At 30.4% G+C, this 17,652-nt stretch overlaps 1 protein-coding gene across 1 annotated transcript; it reads right to left on the reverse strand.

Annotated features, from left to right (window-relative positions):
• Positions 1 to 10,840: 10,840 nt before the first annotated feature.
• On the reverse strand, positions 10,841 to 11,649 carry LOC124372929. Its single transcript, XM_046831341.1, has one exon. The coding sequence runs from the start codon at positions 11,609 to 11,611 to the stop codon at positions 11,027 to 11,029; it is 585 nt and encodes a 194-aa protein (XP_046687297.1). The 5' UTR covers positions 11,612 to 11,649; the 3' UTR covers positions 10,841 to 11,026.
• Positions 11,650 to 17,652: the final 6,003 nt, after the last annotated feature.

Raw genomic sequence — 17,652 nt, forward strand, 5'->3', positions numbered from 1 at the left:
GAAGAAAATGAGGAACGCCTTTCTATATTTAGAATGGCCTTCATGACATAGCGTCATGGAATTTGCTATTGGTATTAGGTTCCTAATTATAATAAGGTAATTAAAGAGATGGAATATATTTCAATGACCACCAATCAATCAAGTATCTCAGGAACATCTGTAATTTCGTTTTTAAAATGGATATCTCTAATGTCTCTGTTAAAGGGTGAGGTAAATTATCTGAAGGTAACAAGACAGTCACGGGCTCGCGACTGCTGGAGGTTTCCATGTCACGTAGCTCGGCCTAGCACGTTTTGCACCTACCGATTCTAATGATATTTTATATTTCCAGCCACACTCCACTTTGCTGTAGGCGGCGTAAGTTTGCTTGGAGAATAAATTTGAGCAGCAGTCAGCAAACCTAAGCCACGAAATAGGATAACTCTTTGCTAAATCTTGTTTAGTAACAATGCGAGTTGTAAAAGCATTGAGTTTCATGTGAGGATTATATTATGTTAACTCCTAGATAATTAGACTAACTATATCAAGGTTGCAATTAGGGACGTGTATCTATTGTGATTTTTAATCACTTTGAATGCAAGGATGTAACTCTGATATTCTTTAATAACTAATTATGTTTCTTAGTTCAAATACTGACTGTTACCTTAGCACTTTTTATCATTACCATCGACATGATACTGTATCGACCTCTCATTTAAAAAAGTAAAAAAAAAAAAAGAATTAATATGATATGATTTTTCAGGACTAACACTTTATGTTCAATTTATCCGTATGCGATTGCACTTAGAGAGCTATTATCTTACTCCAGACCAAACCCCTCCTACAGCAGCCAAACCACATTGTCTGCAGCAAATCAGAGTAACGAAGTAAGGACAAATTACTCCCAAACACCAAAGTGGGTTTCCCCGTGTGCTGTCAAGTGTTGGCCTGAATGACGCAGCAGCTAACGACCTACCGGACCTCAAGCTTTCAGGAGTCCGCAACATTTATCATGGCAACTTGGAGAACTGCAGGCGTGAGACAGTTCCTAATGCTTTCAAAGGTCAGTTTTATTAGCTTCACATTATTTCTATTTGTTCACATATGAGTCCGAAAAAGTTATTGAATTGAAATAACCGACTTTTTTACCTATATATTAAAATTACTGTTCTCCAATTAGAATCCGATGTATTCATACAATCAGTTCATGGGTTGACTATTTTTTCCAAAAAATCTACCTTCAAAATTAAATATTTTTATCACTAATTGTTCAAATCACGTCAATATTTCAGAGAAACGCTGCAGTGAAAAGTTTGTTTCTCACTAGCAAATTTATCACGTTTACACTAGCAACTCAATCCAGAATCCACGAGAAAAGTTTTTGTACATATAATATTGTTGAAAACAATTTATAGCGTAAACTTAGTTAATAATTATAAATATTTGTACATTTTTAATGGATAAATTAGCTCGGTGATTCTATCGCCTTTTCCGATTTGGCTGGTTGACAAACATCTCCTTATTATATTTGTGGGACAGCTATACATAAATCTAGTAACTATTTAGCATCTACAATTTTGCTTAGCATTATACTATTAACCACGATTAACCAGATATCATCATCAAAAACAAGATTTTCACATTTTAAAAATTAAAAATTCCTTGTTTTACATATTATTGTGTTTATCCACCACAGTTAGTACATACATATGCATATGAAACAAAATATTAACTCTTTAATATTGTTCAAATTTAAATCTATCTTGTTCTAAATACTTTTCTGCTAATCAGAAAAAGTACTGATAAAGCTGTCACAGAATATATTATTAAAAAGAGTTTTGAAAGTTATAAATCCTCTGAATACATTCATAATGGGAAGTTGTTGTTCTAGCTGTATATAATGTTGAAAAAACGCAGAGAGGTTTCGTAAGGATAAAAATATCGACGAGGAATACGGTAAACCATGATTTGAACCTATGCTAGCTCTAACTTAATAAGGCCTTTCACCATGTGGGTAAAGGAGTTCCATTTTTTGTTTATTTGTATATTTATTATGAAATGTTTATTCTTCGTACATCAAATACGTCTACTTCAAACTGGAGGAAGAAGAATGCTTAACCTTCAATAAATCACCAATCATTAATGAAACATGTAGAGGGTAAATGGGATAAATTATTTTAATAGTTAAATACACATTTAAAAATAAGTATGCAAATATTATTATAATCCATGTACTTTATTAACGGAACAGTATTAAATTGTAAAAACTGCAATTGGAAGAAAATAAACGCAAATATCGTAAAAACATGTTTTGCAGATACATCTAAAAACTATTCATGTAAATAGCATTGAGAGCTGTAAAGCACTTTCGGACATTGCTGCTATAAACAATTCCAAGGAACTCCAATAAAGTGTGGTATCTGCAAAGGCTTGACCTTTATTTCAATGAGTTATGCGGAGTGTAATATACGAATAAACCTACAACAGTACTACAAGCAGTTTCAATATTATAACATCAACAACTTATAAAACACAAAAAAATTATCCTAAATAATATTTAAATATTGTAACTATTCCATTGTTTTCAGTTTAAAATTACCTAGTAACCTCTTGTATAAATGTGACGTCACGCAGATAACATGTTCAGTAACCACGTGATTATGTGACGTTATTGTTCGTAGGAGCTTTTATACGATTGATGAAGTGCACTTGAGGACCATACGTTAAACTGGTTAAAAAAATTGAATTCCAACGACAATTGAGAATAACTTATTGTTTCTTAAGATATTGTTTTATTTACTCATTGTTAAACAATTAATATGAACACAAACTTATTTGCTATCATCCACCAACAAAAAAATGATAAGTTTCCCAATCTACTGATACAAGTTTGCAACTATCAAGTTTAGACTATTTTATAATTTGTAATTATTTAAAATTGAATTGCTTATCAAACTTAGTGGGTAACGTTAAATGCAAACACAGGCAGCCAATGCCTTAGATTATTAAAAGGCAAGCTAAAGTCATAATACCATTACTAATATAAGTTATACCAAATAAAGATCTCTCCTTATCAGAAAAATTATTATAAAGAGATATTAAAAGTGATTAAAATATCTCAGAATTTAAGTCATGGAATACAATAACTTTTTGTTGCTTTTGGCCCTGCAAGTATTTATTTACATGTTCTTGAAACTAGTGTACTTTACACCACATCGTATACCATTTTGTGGTTAAAAGTTACAAATAGAAATTAAATGATTATAGTTACATTATTTACTAGTAATTACATTACTAATTAAAGATTGTATTTATTCACGATGTCTTGCAACAAAACACATGAAGAATGTAAAAATATATATTTACAAACATTACGTCAAAGTATTTTTTTGCTAACTTATTATTTTTTAGTCGATTAAACATAACAATTGTCTTCGTAATACAAATCAAGCCATTATTATGGGCTAGTTAAAAATAAAGGGATTAATGTTTTCTTCCAACACGTCTTTTGGTTTTTAATGAAATATGAATAATGAGATTATGTTAATAAGGGTGTTTAATCGTATTTAGTTTTATTAATAAAAAACATATTTCGTCTTCGGTAATTTTAAATCATATAAGTGCCTGTAGGTCTGAGATAAGTAACTTCATTCCAAAAAGTAACTATTTCCTGCTATTTGAATCTACTTCTAGAATCTAGAAATTTCCAGTAGTAGCGTTAGCCTTCTAGAATTCCAATCAAGAATTTATATGCATAAGTTTGTCTAAAAAAGTCTTATTCTGCCAATGTAATCTACTTCAAATGTAATGTATATTCGGTAAAGGTAGACTGTTGAATGCATAGTACACATAAGGGTCAAATTCCACCTTTATAGAACAAAAGGAAGTTAAAACGCAAAATATAGTACTTCTAGGGGTTAAAAAACCTACATAGGTGATCAGCATAAGTATCATGAGCATAAGGATAGGTCTCATGAAAAATGTTAAAATTTTCTGTTCAAAAGTTAAACGATGTTATTAATATAACCGTTGTAGCCCGATGAGATATTTAGAACAAAAGTATGATGTTTTAAAACCTAATGAGTGGTTAATATTCTTGAAAATACTTTTGGTTTTTATTTGTAAGTGATAGGGCACCCTTGTGTCACCCTTGTGTCTTAATTTTTGTAAGACAGTGGGAAGCCGGAAGGAAAACCAAAATTATAGTTCTTATAGGGTTTATAAACCTTTAAATCTTACGAGTAGCTGAGTCTCTCTGTGTTACAGAAGTGTAACAGAGTAAATATATACTGTATAGTTTCACTTATGAAAATTAAAGGACTGAACCTTTTAGAAATTCTATTTTGGTAAGTGCTTCCTCAATCTGTTTAAAAGTATTTCTATGATCGAAATGATGGCAGGAAGAAAGTCGGGCTCTTCTGTATTGCAAAGGCAAAGGCTTCCACGATTGAAATTTAACGCAGTGATGAGTTGTATCATATCTTCCTATAAAATATATCGTTTAACTTGAGGGTCATTAAAAACTCGCTAATGAAGATTACTAATACGATTATTCATTTAATTAATTACATAATGGTACGTATTTTAATTTTTTAAAACCTTTTTTCCTGTGTTTTTGTAAATATTTTAATTGGTTTTTATTACATTACTAATTTTAAAAGTGTTGGTGCTGTTTATAAATGTATTTTAACTTCACACTTGAACTAAGATTTAAAATTTAATTTTATTATTGAACCTGATTTACATTGTCCATGATATGTACTATAAATTACTCAAAACGAAATATTAATTAGATGGAGTAATTGAATTACTAATTCTTTCAAACATTATAACTTAAGATTCCGTGATATAAAATATTCTATACTAAGATATATTAAGTGTAATAAATATAAAATTTTACCCTATGAAAAATTATGATTAAAGATTTTTAAATTCATATCTGAATTTATAAACCAAAATCCTTAGTAGAAGAATAAACACACTGTAATATTAATAAAGGATATTAATAGTAATAAATAACACGCGTGTATAGGTAAATACAGAACAAAAGACACAAATCCTGACATATTTTATCTAAAAAAAATAACAAATTGTTTAAACTTTAGATGTTAAATATATCTTTTATTCTTAGCAGCCAAAACAGAAAGAAATTTCATTTCAGCCAGTCAAAGCAATTCCAGCATTTGGAAATGTCTAATCAAGCGTAGCAGAGGTTCGGAGTAACTTTGAAAACGTAATTAATAAAGTTTTAAACCAGTCTGGTATGATTGATGCTTTTAAAGTAGAGAGGAAAGAGATATTCTCTTCATTGTGAAAAAAGTTTCCTTTAGTTACCTGTCCGCTCTACAAGTAAAAATGAAGAATTTTGAGTGCGTTAAAAGTTCTCTATTCATCTTGAAAAAAAAATCCGTTATAGTTTGTGGGGAAAGAACTAGTGGAATGCTACAATCTAAAGAAAGTTAGCATAAGTGTTTCCAACGTATGTTAGGTCATGTAACCTATTTATAGCCTTCAAAAGTAAATTACTGGCATGTTCCCATCTATATTATGTGTATGATATCTGTTCTGAATACTATTTTATTATGATTTTAATTGTATATAAAATTTCTCATTCTTGTATAATATTCTTAATATTTAACCTCCATGTAATCTCACTGTTTTGCTTTCAATTTGTCATTTATAGCTCATCCTACAATCATAATTAGTATAAATTTGATTGACAGATCCTCTTCGTCAGGTGGGAGAGTTTGTTATTAATACATACAAAAAAAAAGAACAGAATGAAGTATGCAAGGGATAGAAATCCCTCCCCCACCTGACGAAGAGGATAAGTTCCAATCTTCGAAACGTTGTATTATTCCTTTTATAACCTATAGCGATGGAAAATGTCCGAAATCCTGCTATCCTTTTTAAATATAAATGTATTAAAATGTATAATTAGATAGTTTTAAATCATTTAATACCTCATAATTCTTAATATTGCATTATAACCGATTTAAGAAACGTTAATTGTGGCTGATCCTTGGAATTGGTGGCCGCTGAGCGATAATGTCCTCGCAAGCAGATCGCTTTATACTCGGCTATTGGTGGAGGTTCGGAAGAAATCTACAAGCCGGTGATCCTCAGATAAGGTGCTAGGGAGAATATGTTAGCCTTTAATTTACCTTGGAAATAGATCTTTACCGTAAACCCTACAACAAAAATATATTGTAAATTATATTACATCCATAAAATACTGTATTTATTTATTTGTATCCTTTGCAACTTAGCTATAGAATTTGTAACATCAAAAACATTTAATATTTAGTAATTTTTAATACAAAAAGGCATGCAGCGTAATATCACAAAACCACATATGCAACTAACTAAATATAAAAAATTTCCAGGGTCGATATTCCCACGAAGCAAACAGACGATGTTTAATTTTAGTTTTGTCATGAAAATTGAGTAAATATTTACCGAAGAAACCTGTTCGTGACCATTTCTGTGCTGAAGGGTTTATGTTTCAATCAAAACATCAATTATTGTTATGTAACCATCCAAGCCGAGACTTTGGGATGGAAAGAAAAATCATTTCCGCTTAAATAGTGTACACAATTTATTTTATTCATAATTTATTGTTTCTTTTAATGTGTTTCATGATATAAATTACAGCATGCGTCTAAGTGAGTGTGTGTTTTCAATTAGTTTAGTTATAACAAGATTACAATTTTAAGTTTTTTATGAAGAAGATGTAAATAACTAATATTATTTGAAACTTTTCCTTTCCACCGAATTGGAACATTGCCCATATAATAAAATTCTTGATTTATTTTGAAATTTTCGGATCATAAATTAACAGATATTAGTAACGGATTAGCCATAAGTAATCAAAATTATATGATTAACATTACTACGATTATTCCAAATGAGTTTAAGTTATAATTTAAAATTTGAAATAATTCTTAGTATTTAAAGGATTAACTATTCAGTTTGTATGAATTAAATTAATTCATAAAAAACTGTAAAAAAATATATTTCAATATAAATTACGTACTTTAACGAAAAATTATCACAGTGATCAGTTAAATTTAAAATATTCAACATACAAGAGTATAATTTTAATAAGAAATAAGTAGCTTAATACATTATTAACTAACTTAAGAAAATTAAGAACAAGTAGAAACTATTGTTGCTTCACAGTTGAATATTTATTTTTAAAACGAGCCATTAAGAACGAAGTAAGTATAGATAGTGAAACACGTTTATATCAGATTGTATCGTTATTGTTATATTAATTTAGACTAAACGTTCCACAATGTATTTAAGTGGCTGGGCGAAGTGTACATGAGAGGGAAACAACAGCAGCAAAACACCTGTTCACAGCCGATAATGTTTGTCGTCAAGTTTGCTATTGTCGCTATGTAAAAGTAACTTTAATTTCGATCAGATCCGAGGTAGCGGGATCTTATATCTGAAGAAATAACGGGAAAGTTTACTCGACAAGTTTTAAAGATATTTTACATCACGTACTTCTTTAACATTTTTATGTATGATCAAACTTCTTTACACTAATTGAAATATTTACTTCTTTTTAAATTTAAAGGCTTCAGAGTTCCAATGTACTCAGTAATTTGTATAATATTCTTAGGGTACTTTGAAACGACTGTAAACAATATATTCTACCTGCTTCTTCTTATTGGAATAATGGCAAAAACATGCACTTCATACTAGACACTGCTTTTCACAAGTAAAATTATTAAAAGCAAATTTAAAAAATTCCGCGATGCTTACGAAACTAACTTTTTTACAGAAGAACACAAAAGGATTTCAGTAAATAACAAACCTGGATCTTTCCAAAATTCACTTTACTGACGTTAATCTAATTAAATATTAATTTTTACCTATAAAGTAGATATAGTCTTTAAAACTTTTTCACCTTGTATTTGTAATGAAATGTGCACATTTAAGTACTAAACTGTTTGTCTTATTACTTTAACAAATGTTTTACAGCCATGTCTACCATGGATGATGATGGTCTGCCATGGTCTCCATGTTATGGGCCTGATGGATGTGTACCTCGAACACAAAAGGTCTAAAAAAGAAAATAAAATTTAATAATTATTAGAGTGTTTCGTTTTCAAATTGAGTGAAAGTAATATTGCTTATTATTTAATTTGATAGTGATCTCAAAATTAACGGCGTGGTGAAACCCGAATAAATTAATCTCAGGAAACTTATTCTGCCTCAAGATTTATTTTATAGTCATTATTCTTCTAAACGAATTGAATTAACGCGAAAACATCAAATGAGTCTTAGTTATAGTGTACCACTTCAAAATAAAAATGACAGCTTTTTCTCGTAAATATTCTGAACGTTACGAAAATATACGCTGTAATTTAAGTACGAACTAGACAAAAAGCGTATTCAATCTATATAAAATTACCTGAGTACTCGTGTTTTGCTGATGATAAAAGTATAAACAAGTTTCACTTAGTTTATTATCTGTCAAGATAATGTTATCTAACATGTATTAGATAACGCAGTAGTCAGTTACTGATATTTGTAAGTTTATAATCTTAAAACTTCCTTGTACACTACATCTTTGAACAATACTCTCGCTTTAGAAGCAACCGACTGTCAGTAGAAATTGTTTGAGAGAAGGCCACATAAATCTGGTCGTGAGTGAAACACAGGGTCTCTAAATCCAATCCAGCCATTTTTATCGATTGACCTTGACCTTTATTCATTGCACCTTAGCCAGTGAATGTGGTAGTCTGCACGATATTTCTGCGCAAAGTTTCAACTTGTGGTCTTGTACTAAAGCATAGTGTAGGAGGGGTGATTTTCCGTAGAAACATTATAAGAGATCCAGCAGTATTCATTCCTTCAAAAATGACTTACAGCTACATGTGTCTTGGAGAACAGTGTCCAAAGCATTTCAATCTTCCCTTATGGGCACAGTGAACCCATTCCAGAGAATTATTCTGAATGAGCTGATTGTTTTGAAATTTTGCACATTGCAGTTTCATTAATGTTAAATTTAAAGGATAATTTAAATACTCAAGGCACAGTCTTTCTCGTCCAAAAAAACCAGATGATGCGTGGTTGCTTTTCTTAGACTAAATATTGGTTAAACTTTCTGAATAATAATTGTTAGAAGTAATAGTTTTTTACATTAATATATCCTCTTATATTTACGTCCAAATAAACTTTTACCATTAGGTAACAGGAACCAAATCATGGTGGGGCTATTTTACCATAAATCGAGTACGTTTCTTGAGTTAACCAAGCTAGAACTTTTCTACCTTCTCGTAAAATACAAAATGCATGTTGTTTTACATGCATAATAATAAAAAGTACTTTTCAATAAATTAAGATAGGCAATTGCTTAAAGACTGTTCATTTTGTAAATATGACTCTTAAATTCTATATGGCAAATTTATAATTACCCATCTCGAATATTATTTTGTCACTCCGAAAGGAAGCATAAATGGACTTTAAGTGCCAAGTAAAAAAGTACAATGTGTAAAATATGTTTACCTGTAAGGTTCAAGAAAATTTTAGGAAGTGAAGAGATGTTTTATCACTTCAAAATTACGAAATTATTAAGAAGAGCGAATTGGTTTTTTAAACGCGGGAGTGGAAGGTGTTGGAAGGGGTGGCACAGGGAGGTAGAGTAATGAGATTCCGGTCCGTCAGCAAATTAGAGGAGCTACAGTAAGAACGAGGGTTGCTGAGGCCAATTTACGGTATATACAAAATGGGTGGGAGGGGGGGTGACTATCCAAAAACTAGTGTAAAGAGTATTAAATTTACAAATGAATATTGCTCAAGTCTACTATTTTCAAGGAGCTTTTTTATCACCACTATTGTTAGACCCTAGACTGTAACATAATTTAAAGATAAAATTTTGGAAGTTTATATTCTTCTAGGTACCTTTATTTTGCAGTAATATCTATTGAAACTACGATTCCAGAATAACAAATAAACGAAATTTTGCCTTGTAGGCAACGGCAATATGTCTGTTACAAAGATTATTTTTTTACTTGTATGTTTGTTTCTTTCTAGATGCACGATAACGTCCGAAAGGAAAGAGCTACAGCCTCTCAACTTTCTGCTAAACTAAACTTACTCGAATTTTCAGGGGATACAGTAACATGGGTTTATACTTCAATATTTGACTCATAATAGAAAAGAAAACTGGTTCTGTGCTCATAATACAATCCTTAACAACTTTTACTAATCACAATTGTACACTATTAACATTCCTTAACTTAGAAGGTATGATATTGAAATTTTAGGTCCCTAGGCAACAAAATGTTTTTTCTTTTAGTAAGCAACATTGGGCTTTGGTGTTAATCTAAAATTTTACGCTCTTGATTACTAGTTTTAGTGAATGATAAATGATATTTAAGAATCTTCACTCTCGCTTGGTGATTGGCAGATCAGTCCCGTGTGTAATAGAGATCAACTGCTGATTGCGGACTGCTCAGTGGTGTTGACATTACAGACATTCTCTGATAATGATTCGCTCGGTGATTTTTATTAATGATGTTGACTGTACGTACATCTCTAGCGATTTGTTTATCAATAATCAGTCATTTTTGACTTGTTATTGGACCTACGTCTTGTTATACCTTTAAACAAAACACATGAATTGCTGTTGATTAAAACAGAATAAACGTATTGATTTTAATTTGTACCTGTGCACTAATTGTGTTTATTAATTTCTAGAACCCTAGAACTAAAGTATACTGTACTCCTTATAGGAGGCATACAATAATAAAACTGACATTCATGTATATCAATCAGCATTATTAATTTTAATCAGAGCTATTTTTTTGTTTTAAATGATTAATTAATTAATCTGTGAGTAGTATATTAATTTCAGATGCATATAAAGTTGGATCTGATTATTAAGATTAGGCATACGAAATAAATAGCGAAGGTTAGCCAGGATCTAATACAGATGAGAAACATTAAACAAGAAATTAACCAAACACTGAGTTGTAATTTTTATTGCCTTTAGTAATTAAAGCAAGAACTTTATTTACTGGCCTGTGTATTAAAAATAGTTTTGGGCAATATCGCACATATACTGTTTAGACATTTCTTTCTTAAGTTTATTAGTAATCTCCCTCTCTAAACGACGCTGAATATCGCTCTTAAACCTTTTTATTACCAGTTCTGATATTTTCTCTAAAGCCCAATCTAAAATACCAAGTCCGGATATGTCTAACTCTAGACCGTCCAGATATTCAACCTTTGAAGTGTCCAGGATAGCCTCGCAGTTGTCATCATTCAGTTGTAGAGTCATAACGAGCAGCATGGAGAATCTTCGGATGGTTAGACGGACGTTTCCTGACACTCTCACGCTCAGGAAGGATGCTGTGTAGTGTTTGTAGTGGACTTTCATGTGGGGAAGGCCCAAGTGGAGTGTGAAGGTGGCGCTGGTCGGTGTCGAAGAGACAGTAGCATCTCCAGTCCTGAGGATCGATGAAAGAGATTTGGCGCTCCCTCCGGTAGCTTTGAAACTCCCCTTAGCTGTAAACCATCTTGAGAATTTCTTTTCAAATCTTTCCTCAATATTACCCACCGGTAAAATGTCTTTATCGTCATCAACTATAGATTTTCGAAAATCTATGAGCATCTTATCAATCTGTGCGTTAACATTAACTTTCCGTTCACTGTTACTAAGTACCGAAAAAGGACAATATAGAAGAGCAAGGGAAAACCAGTAAAAAACAAACTCATTTTGATGTACAAATGTCACCCAAGAAGACACTGAGTAAAGTGGTTTACTACTATCTGTGTTACGGCAGCCTTATCTATATATTGTATTAGATAAGTAAATGATGTTAGAGGATTGAGGAAAGCAAACTGGGTTGTTATGCATTGTTTTATTTTTGATAGCATGTCTTAAGAGTGTTTAACTACAAACATGTAATGATAGTAGCTCGAGGAGTTTTGTTAATACGACTCGTACTTTTCCTCTTGAAATAAAAATGTAACGATCTAGTCATCACTCTTGTGCCTGAGGAATCAGATTTTACATCAAGAAATTCGTGTGTAAATATTTTTTATAAATGCCTTAAAAATATTTTTAACAAAAAACATCCATAGCTATAACAATTATGTTTCTCGTCTTAGGAAATTGGAGTGGAACTATTGTAGTATAAATGTGTTTTTGTATATATAAAATGTTTTTTTTATATTTCTTATAAAAGAGTTCTCTAAAATTATTGCTTCTACCTGGTTTCCACATACCAAAAGTTATTATGAAATAGCAGAAACAGTAAAATTTAGCAAAATCTATCCAAAGTCGTCGAAGATTTCAGAATATACTATTTTTCTTCATCGCATCGATTTACACTCATCAAGAGAACGCATATTCTGAAGCAAAGTCGATAAATTCTCCTAGCAACAGTGAATGGTTTACAGCTACTGCAGATTTTATATACATTTGCTATATTTATCAAAATATTAAGCAATATAATGAAGCAAATTATTGAAAATCAAAACAAATTTCATTTAACTGTCGAATAACATTTAATAGTTTTATGTTCAACTCAGGTTTTACTTAGCAAGAAAGTGGTATAAAATAGAAAAGAATTTAAACACCATAAATAATCCTTGAAAAATATTTTATTTCCGTCAATAAACGCAATTAAGGTTTAACTAATCTGGCACTATTGATGCTTTTAAATCACAGGGGAAACGAATATTTCCTTTGCCGCAAATGTTTCTGAAAAGGTGACTGCTCTAAAAGTTAAAATGAAGAAAACTTGACCAAGCAAATGTGTCAGACGTTCTGACATATAGCCCTTTACAAGAAAAGCTTTATAGTTCAGGACACAAAACCTAATAGATTAGTTTAAGCAATCTCTTTTTAGTGCTGTTATAGCCACTATAAGTAAAGCAATGTATTTTTTACAAAAAAAATAAAGTTTGTTGAGCTAATTTAATTCTTTCTCGGTGTTTGATTCTGTATAATAATACATCACGAAATTAAAAATTAAATCACTTACGTATAATAAACTTTACAATAATAGTTCGTACAGTGTTTATACAAATACAGAAATTAATTTTAATTTTTTAAACACCATGAACTAATTTAACAACTTCAATTAGTAAAGTATCACTATTCTTGGAAAAGTATAAATGTTCCTAGATGTAATTTGTACGTTAATAAAACTACTGATGTAAAATTTGTTTGTTATAATTATCTTAAATAATCTTAAATATGATAAAAAATACCTAATATTTTATTTTATTTTACTCATTAAAATTAATTACAGCTTTAAACTGCATATTTTGGTAAGCACTTAACGTAGATATGATAGCAAGTGTTGATTAAATGTAATTGTTATGTTTTTTTTTTATCAGGGAGATTATGTCTAACACAAAACTGAAATTAATTTTGACATTTCTAATAGACAACTGACGAGTGTCACATGATCGATCTCGTGAAGTAGTGAGGGGGGTTTCAATAAGTAACTGTATAAAATAAGAGATTCCAATTTGAGTCTAGATGTGACATGACCGTGGAATAGTTTTTATTCATTAAAGCCTCTTAGCCAAGAACCAATTTGCATTGTAGGCAATACTCGTTTTAGACTAAAAAAAAACCTAACTCAAGCTGACTTTGCTGGATGGCTCTCGAAATACAGTAAAAAAAACTATAAAAAAAATTATGGAATTTTACCGTCACATATCTATTGCTGACATTTCAAGGGAGATCTTCATAATAGTAAATAAATGTATTGACTCATTTAAAAATTAAAGATAGGCTGAATAAACTAATTATTTGTTCACAAAAAAACTAATCAATAATATCACAGGTTTGCAATGTTCTAGTAATTATTCCAAAGAATTTGAGTTGTGTTTTTTAATTAATTATGTTGAATTAAAATTTTAAAATATTGCTATAATTTGTATTATTAAATTTAAAGAAATAAAAACAACTTAGCATGGAAGTACAATGTGGACCTTAAATAAGTTTTAATAAATAATTTAATTTTAATAAATGAGTAATTAAGTAAAGTAAGTACAGTAAGTTATATAATTTGATACTGTAATATTGACTGTATTCCAAAATCTTTAAGCATATTTAGATGCATTATAATAAAAAGAAAGCTTTATGTTCTTTCATTTTTTTTTATTTTTTAATTTACTTTGGTATTATGTAGGTGTGATACATCACACGTTTGGTTCGTACAAGTGAAGGAGTTAGAATCGGAATGAGGATATTAATTATCTAAATATACATTTATACACAATTTCAGTTTATTTAGTTTAAAAAAAATGTAGGGAAAGTTGTGGAATTTAAAAGGCAGTAAAGTTTCTATTATGTACTAGACACGTGCGCGGAGCTATGGACGTAGAATATAATATAAATTTCATCATGCAATTTTGCGATACACTTATTATGCTTTATAATATATATATATATATATATATATATATATATATATATATATATATATATAATATATATATATATATATAAGTAGATAGTAATATGGGGTTCCTGGCGCACTTTCGGAGCCGACCCCGAAAAGCAATGTAAAATACTGTTCAATGTACCATAAAAGGAAGCTGAGAAATAACACAGCAAATCTCAATGAAAAATTAACCGAATCTACAGTCGTTCGTCTCCAAAAGCGATCGGTACATTACTCTGTGGAATGAAAAATTAACCGAATCTGAGCTTCTACTTTCTTAAGCTGTGCTTTGTAAAATGTTTGTCAAATCTGCTACGAATAATGGAAAAAATCTTCAATGACAGTCGAGGTGTGCTACTACAGACCGACCATCACGATAATCGCTTCGCCCTGCGTCATATCCGTAGTGATATCACGCCGTGAGAGGCGCAATCGTTGGTTTACAAGCACCATTTAGTTAAATAAATTTTTTCTATCTAAATGGAGCGCGAAAAAATATCATGTCCGTTCTGCAAAAAAGAAATTTTAAGAAAAAACTATGATCGCCATTATAATTCTAAAAGTCACGAAAAAAACAAGCAAATTTTACGATAATGAACTAAATTATTTAAGACAATGGGCTAGAGAAAATAAAATTTGCCGATCACGAAAACATGTTTAATATTGAGAAATTACGTGAATTAAAGAGAAATTTCAAAGTTGAAAAGAAAAATCTCGACCTATTTAATGATGAAAAACTTCATTCAATAGCTGAAAAGTTGGCTATCGGTACTAACGATAAAACCAAGTCTGAAATGATCGAAGAAATTGATAAAACTCTTAAAGTAAAATCCGAAAAATATCATTGATGTAGAAGTTTTATCCTCAATACACGGTCTTTTCAAGCAATACATTTTAACAAACTTGAACGACAATTCCATGTCAATTTACAAATATCTTTCAATTATGCGGTCAGAAATTAAAAGTTTAATCGAGAAATTTCAAGGAAAATGTTAAAAATATGAAGGGCTATCTCTCTTTGGAATGTGAATACGAACGAACTTTAGTGAATGGTGAACCGCAAACATGTCTTTCTAATGTATTTTACTATCAAAGCAGACGAAATCTTTGACGTCGTAAACGACTTTATTACTAAGCAATTTAATAAATTAACACATCGAGAACCAAACGAATAATCCAAATAAAGGTTCCGGATGGACATTTAAAAGTTGTAAACAACTAGTTTTGAGCCTTAACAAACACGAAATGATGGAATGCAGGATCATACATCGATTTACCAAAGAATATCAAAGATAAAAAAGCTTGTATAAATATAAAAAATAGAGATGATTTTTTGCTTTATTTACTCAATAAGATGTGCTATTGAAAAACCAGAAAGAGACTGTGAACGTGTAAAGCAATACGAAAAATTTGTGAATGACGAAATATTTTCAGGTTTTGAGTATCCAATGTCTCTGAAAGATATACAAATATTTGAAAAAACGAAGCTACAATTTCCAAGTATAAGTATCCAACAATGTCTATCAAATGTCTACAGTTTTGATGAAAATATTAACATTGTTCCGTTACAAATTTCTGAAAAATATGACGCTGAAACAAACATTGATTTATTGTATGTTAAACAAGATGATAAATCTCATTATGTTTTGATAACCGATTTAAATAAGCTTGTTTCTTCGCAGTTGTCTAAACATAAAGAAAGAAATTTTTGTGTAGAAGATGTTTAAGCCATTTTTACAAATCTGGAGATTTAACAGATCACTTAGAAATTTGTAAAAAATCATGAAGTTTGTAAGCCAATTATGCCATTTCCAGGTCAAACAACTAAATTTTACTAATTATCAAAAGAAATTTAACCATCCGTACGTAATTTATATGGACTTTGAGAGCATATTAGAAAAAATTCCGACATGCAAGAACAATCCACAAAGATCGACTACAACCAAGATTCAGAGGCACATTCCTTATGGTTTTACTCTATATTTAGTGTCGAATGTGACCAATCGCATGTACAAACCGATATGTTATCGTGCCAAAAATGAAGAAGATTTGAAAAAACGTCCCGACAAAATTGTTTGAAGAACTCAATAAATTATCGAAATACATAGCGAAAAAATATAATTCTAAGAACATGAAACCTATGAAATTGACAGAAGAAGAAGAAATTTCGTATCAAAATTCAAACGTTTGTCATATCTGTGAATGGTCTGCTTATGATGTTGGGTCAATTCAGTATGGTTTTACTCCTGATAGTTGGAAAGATAAGAGTTATAATAAAGTGAGAGATCATTGTCATTTAACCGGCAAGTTTCGAGGCGCAGCTCATGCATGTTGCAATCTAAATTTGAAATTTCCTCAGAATATTCCCGTTTTCTGCCACAATATGTCAAATTACGATACTCATTTGTACATAAAAGAATTGGCTAAACAATATGGAAATGTTGATTTGATTGCAAACACCGATGAAAAAATATATAAATTATTCTGTAAATTCTGGATATGGCTATGAATTCGAAGGTGATAAGCCAAGAAAATTCATCAAGTTTTCGTTTGTAGACACGTTCAGATTAATGGCCTCGTCTATAGAAAAGTTAGCTAAAAATCTAAAGAGAGAAGACTTCAAACATACAAATCATTTTATACAAGATGGACTGAATGAGATAATAGAAAGACAGCCAAATGACGACGACGAGATTTTTAAAATTCTATCTGGAAAAGGAATATTTCCCTATGAAATTTATCGACAGTATTGAAAAACTTGATTACACAGAAGAATTGAGAATTCAAGATTTCTATTCACTTTTGACAGATGAGAGCATATCTGAGAAAGATTTTCAAACACTACTTAAATGTTTGGAACAAATTAAAAGAGAAAAATCTAGGAAATTACTCTGATCTCTATAACATTCAAGATGTTCTATTGTTCACTGATATCTTTGAAAATTTTAGGAATATTTGTTTGAATTGCTATAAACTCGATCCGGCACACTATCTAACAGCTCCCAGTCTCGCATGGGACGCAATGTTAAAATTAACGAAGATAGAATTACAATTAATTAGTGATTATAATATGTATTTGATGATCGAAAAAGGTATTCGCGGAGGCATTTCTCAGTGTATTAAACGATATGTGAAAGCAAATAACAAATATTTAAAAGATTTTGATAAGACACAAAAGCCCGAAAACTATTTGTTGTACGTCGATGCTAATAACCTTTATGGGTATGGTCTTATGCAAAAACTGCCG

Source organism: Homalodisca vitripennis, unplaced genomic scaffold (genome assembly GCF_021130785.1).
Source record: "Homalodisca vitripennis isolate AUS2020 unplaced genomic scaffold, UT_GWSS_2.1 ScUCBcl_4386;HRSCAF=10523, whole genome shotgun sequence".
Taxonomy (NCBI): Eukaryota; Metazoa; Arthropoda; class Insecta; order Hemiptera; family Cicadellidae; genus Homalodisca; species Homalodisca vitripennis.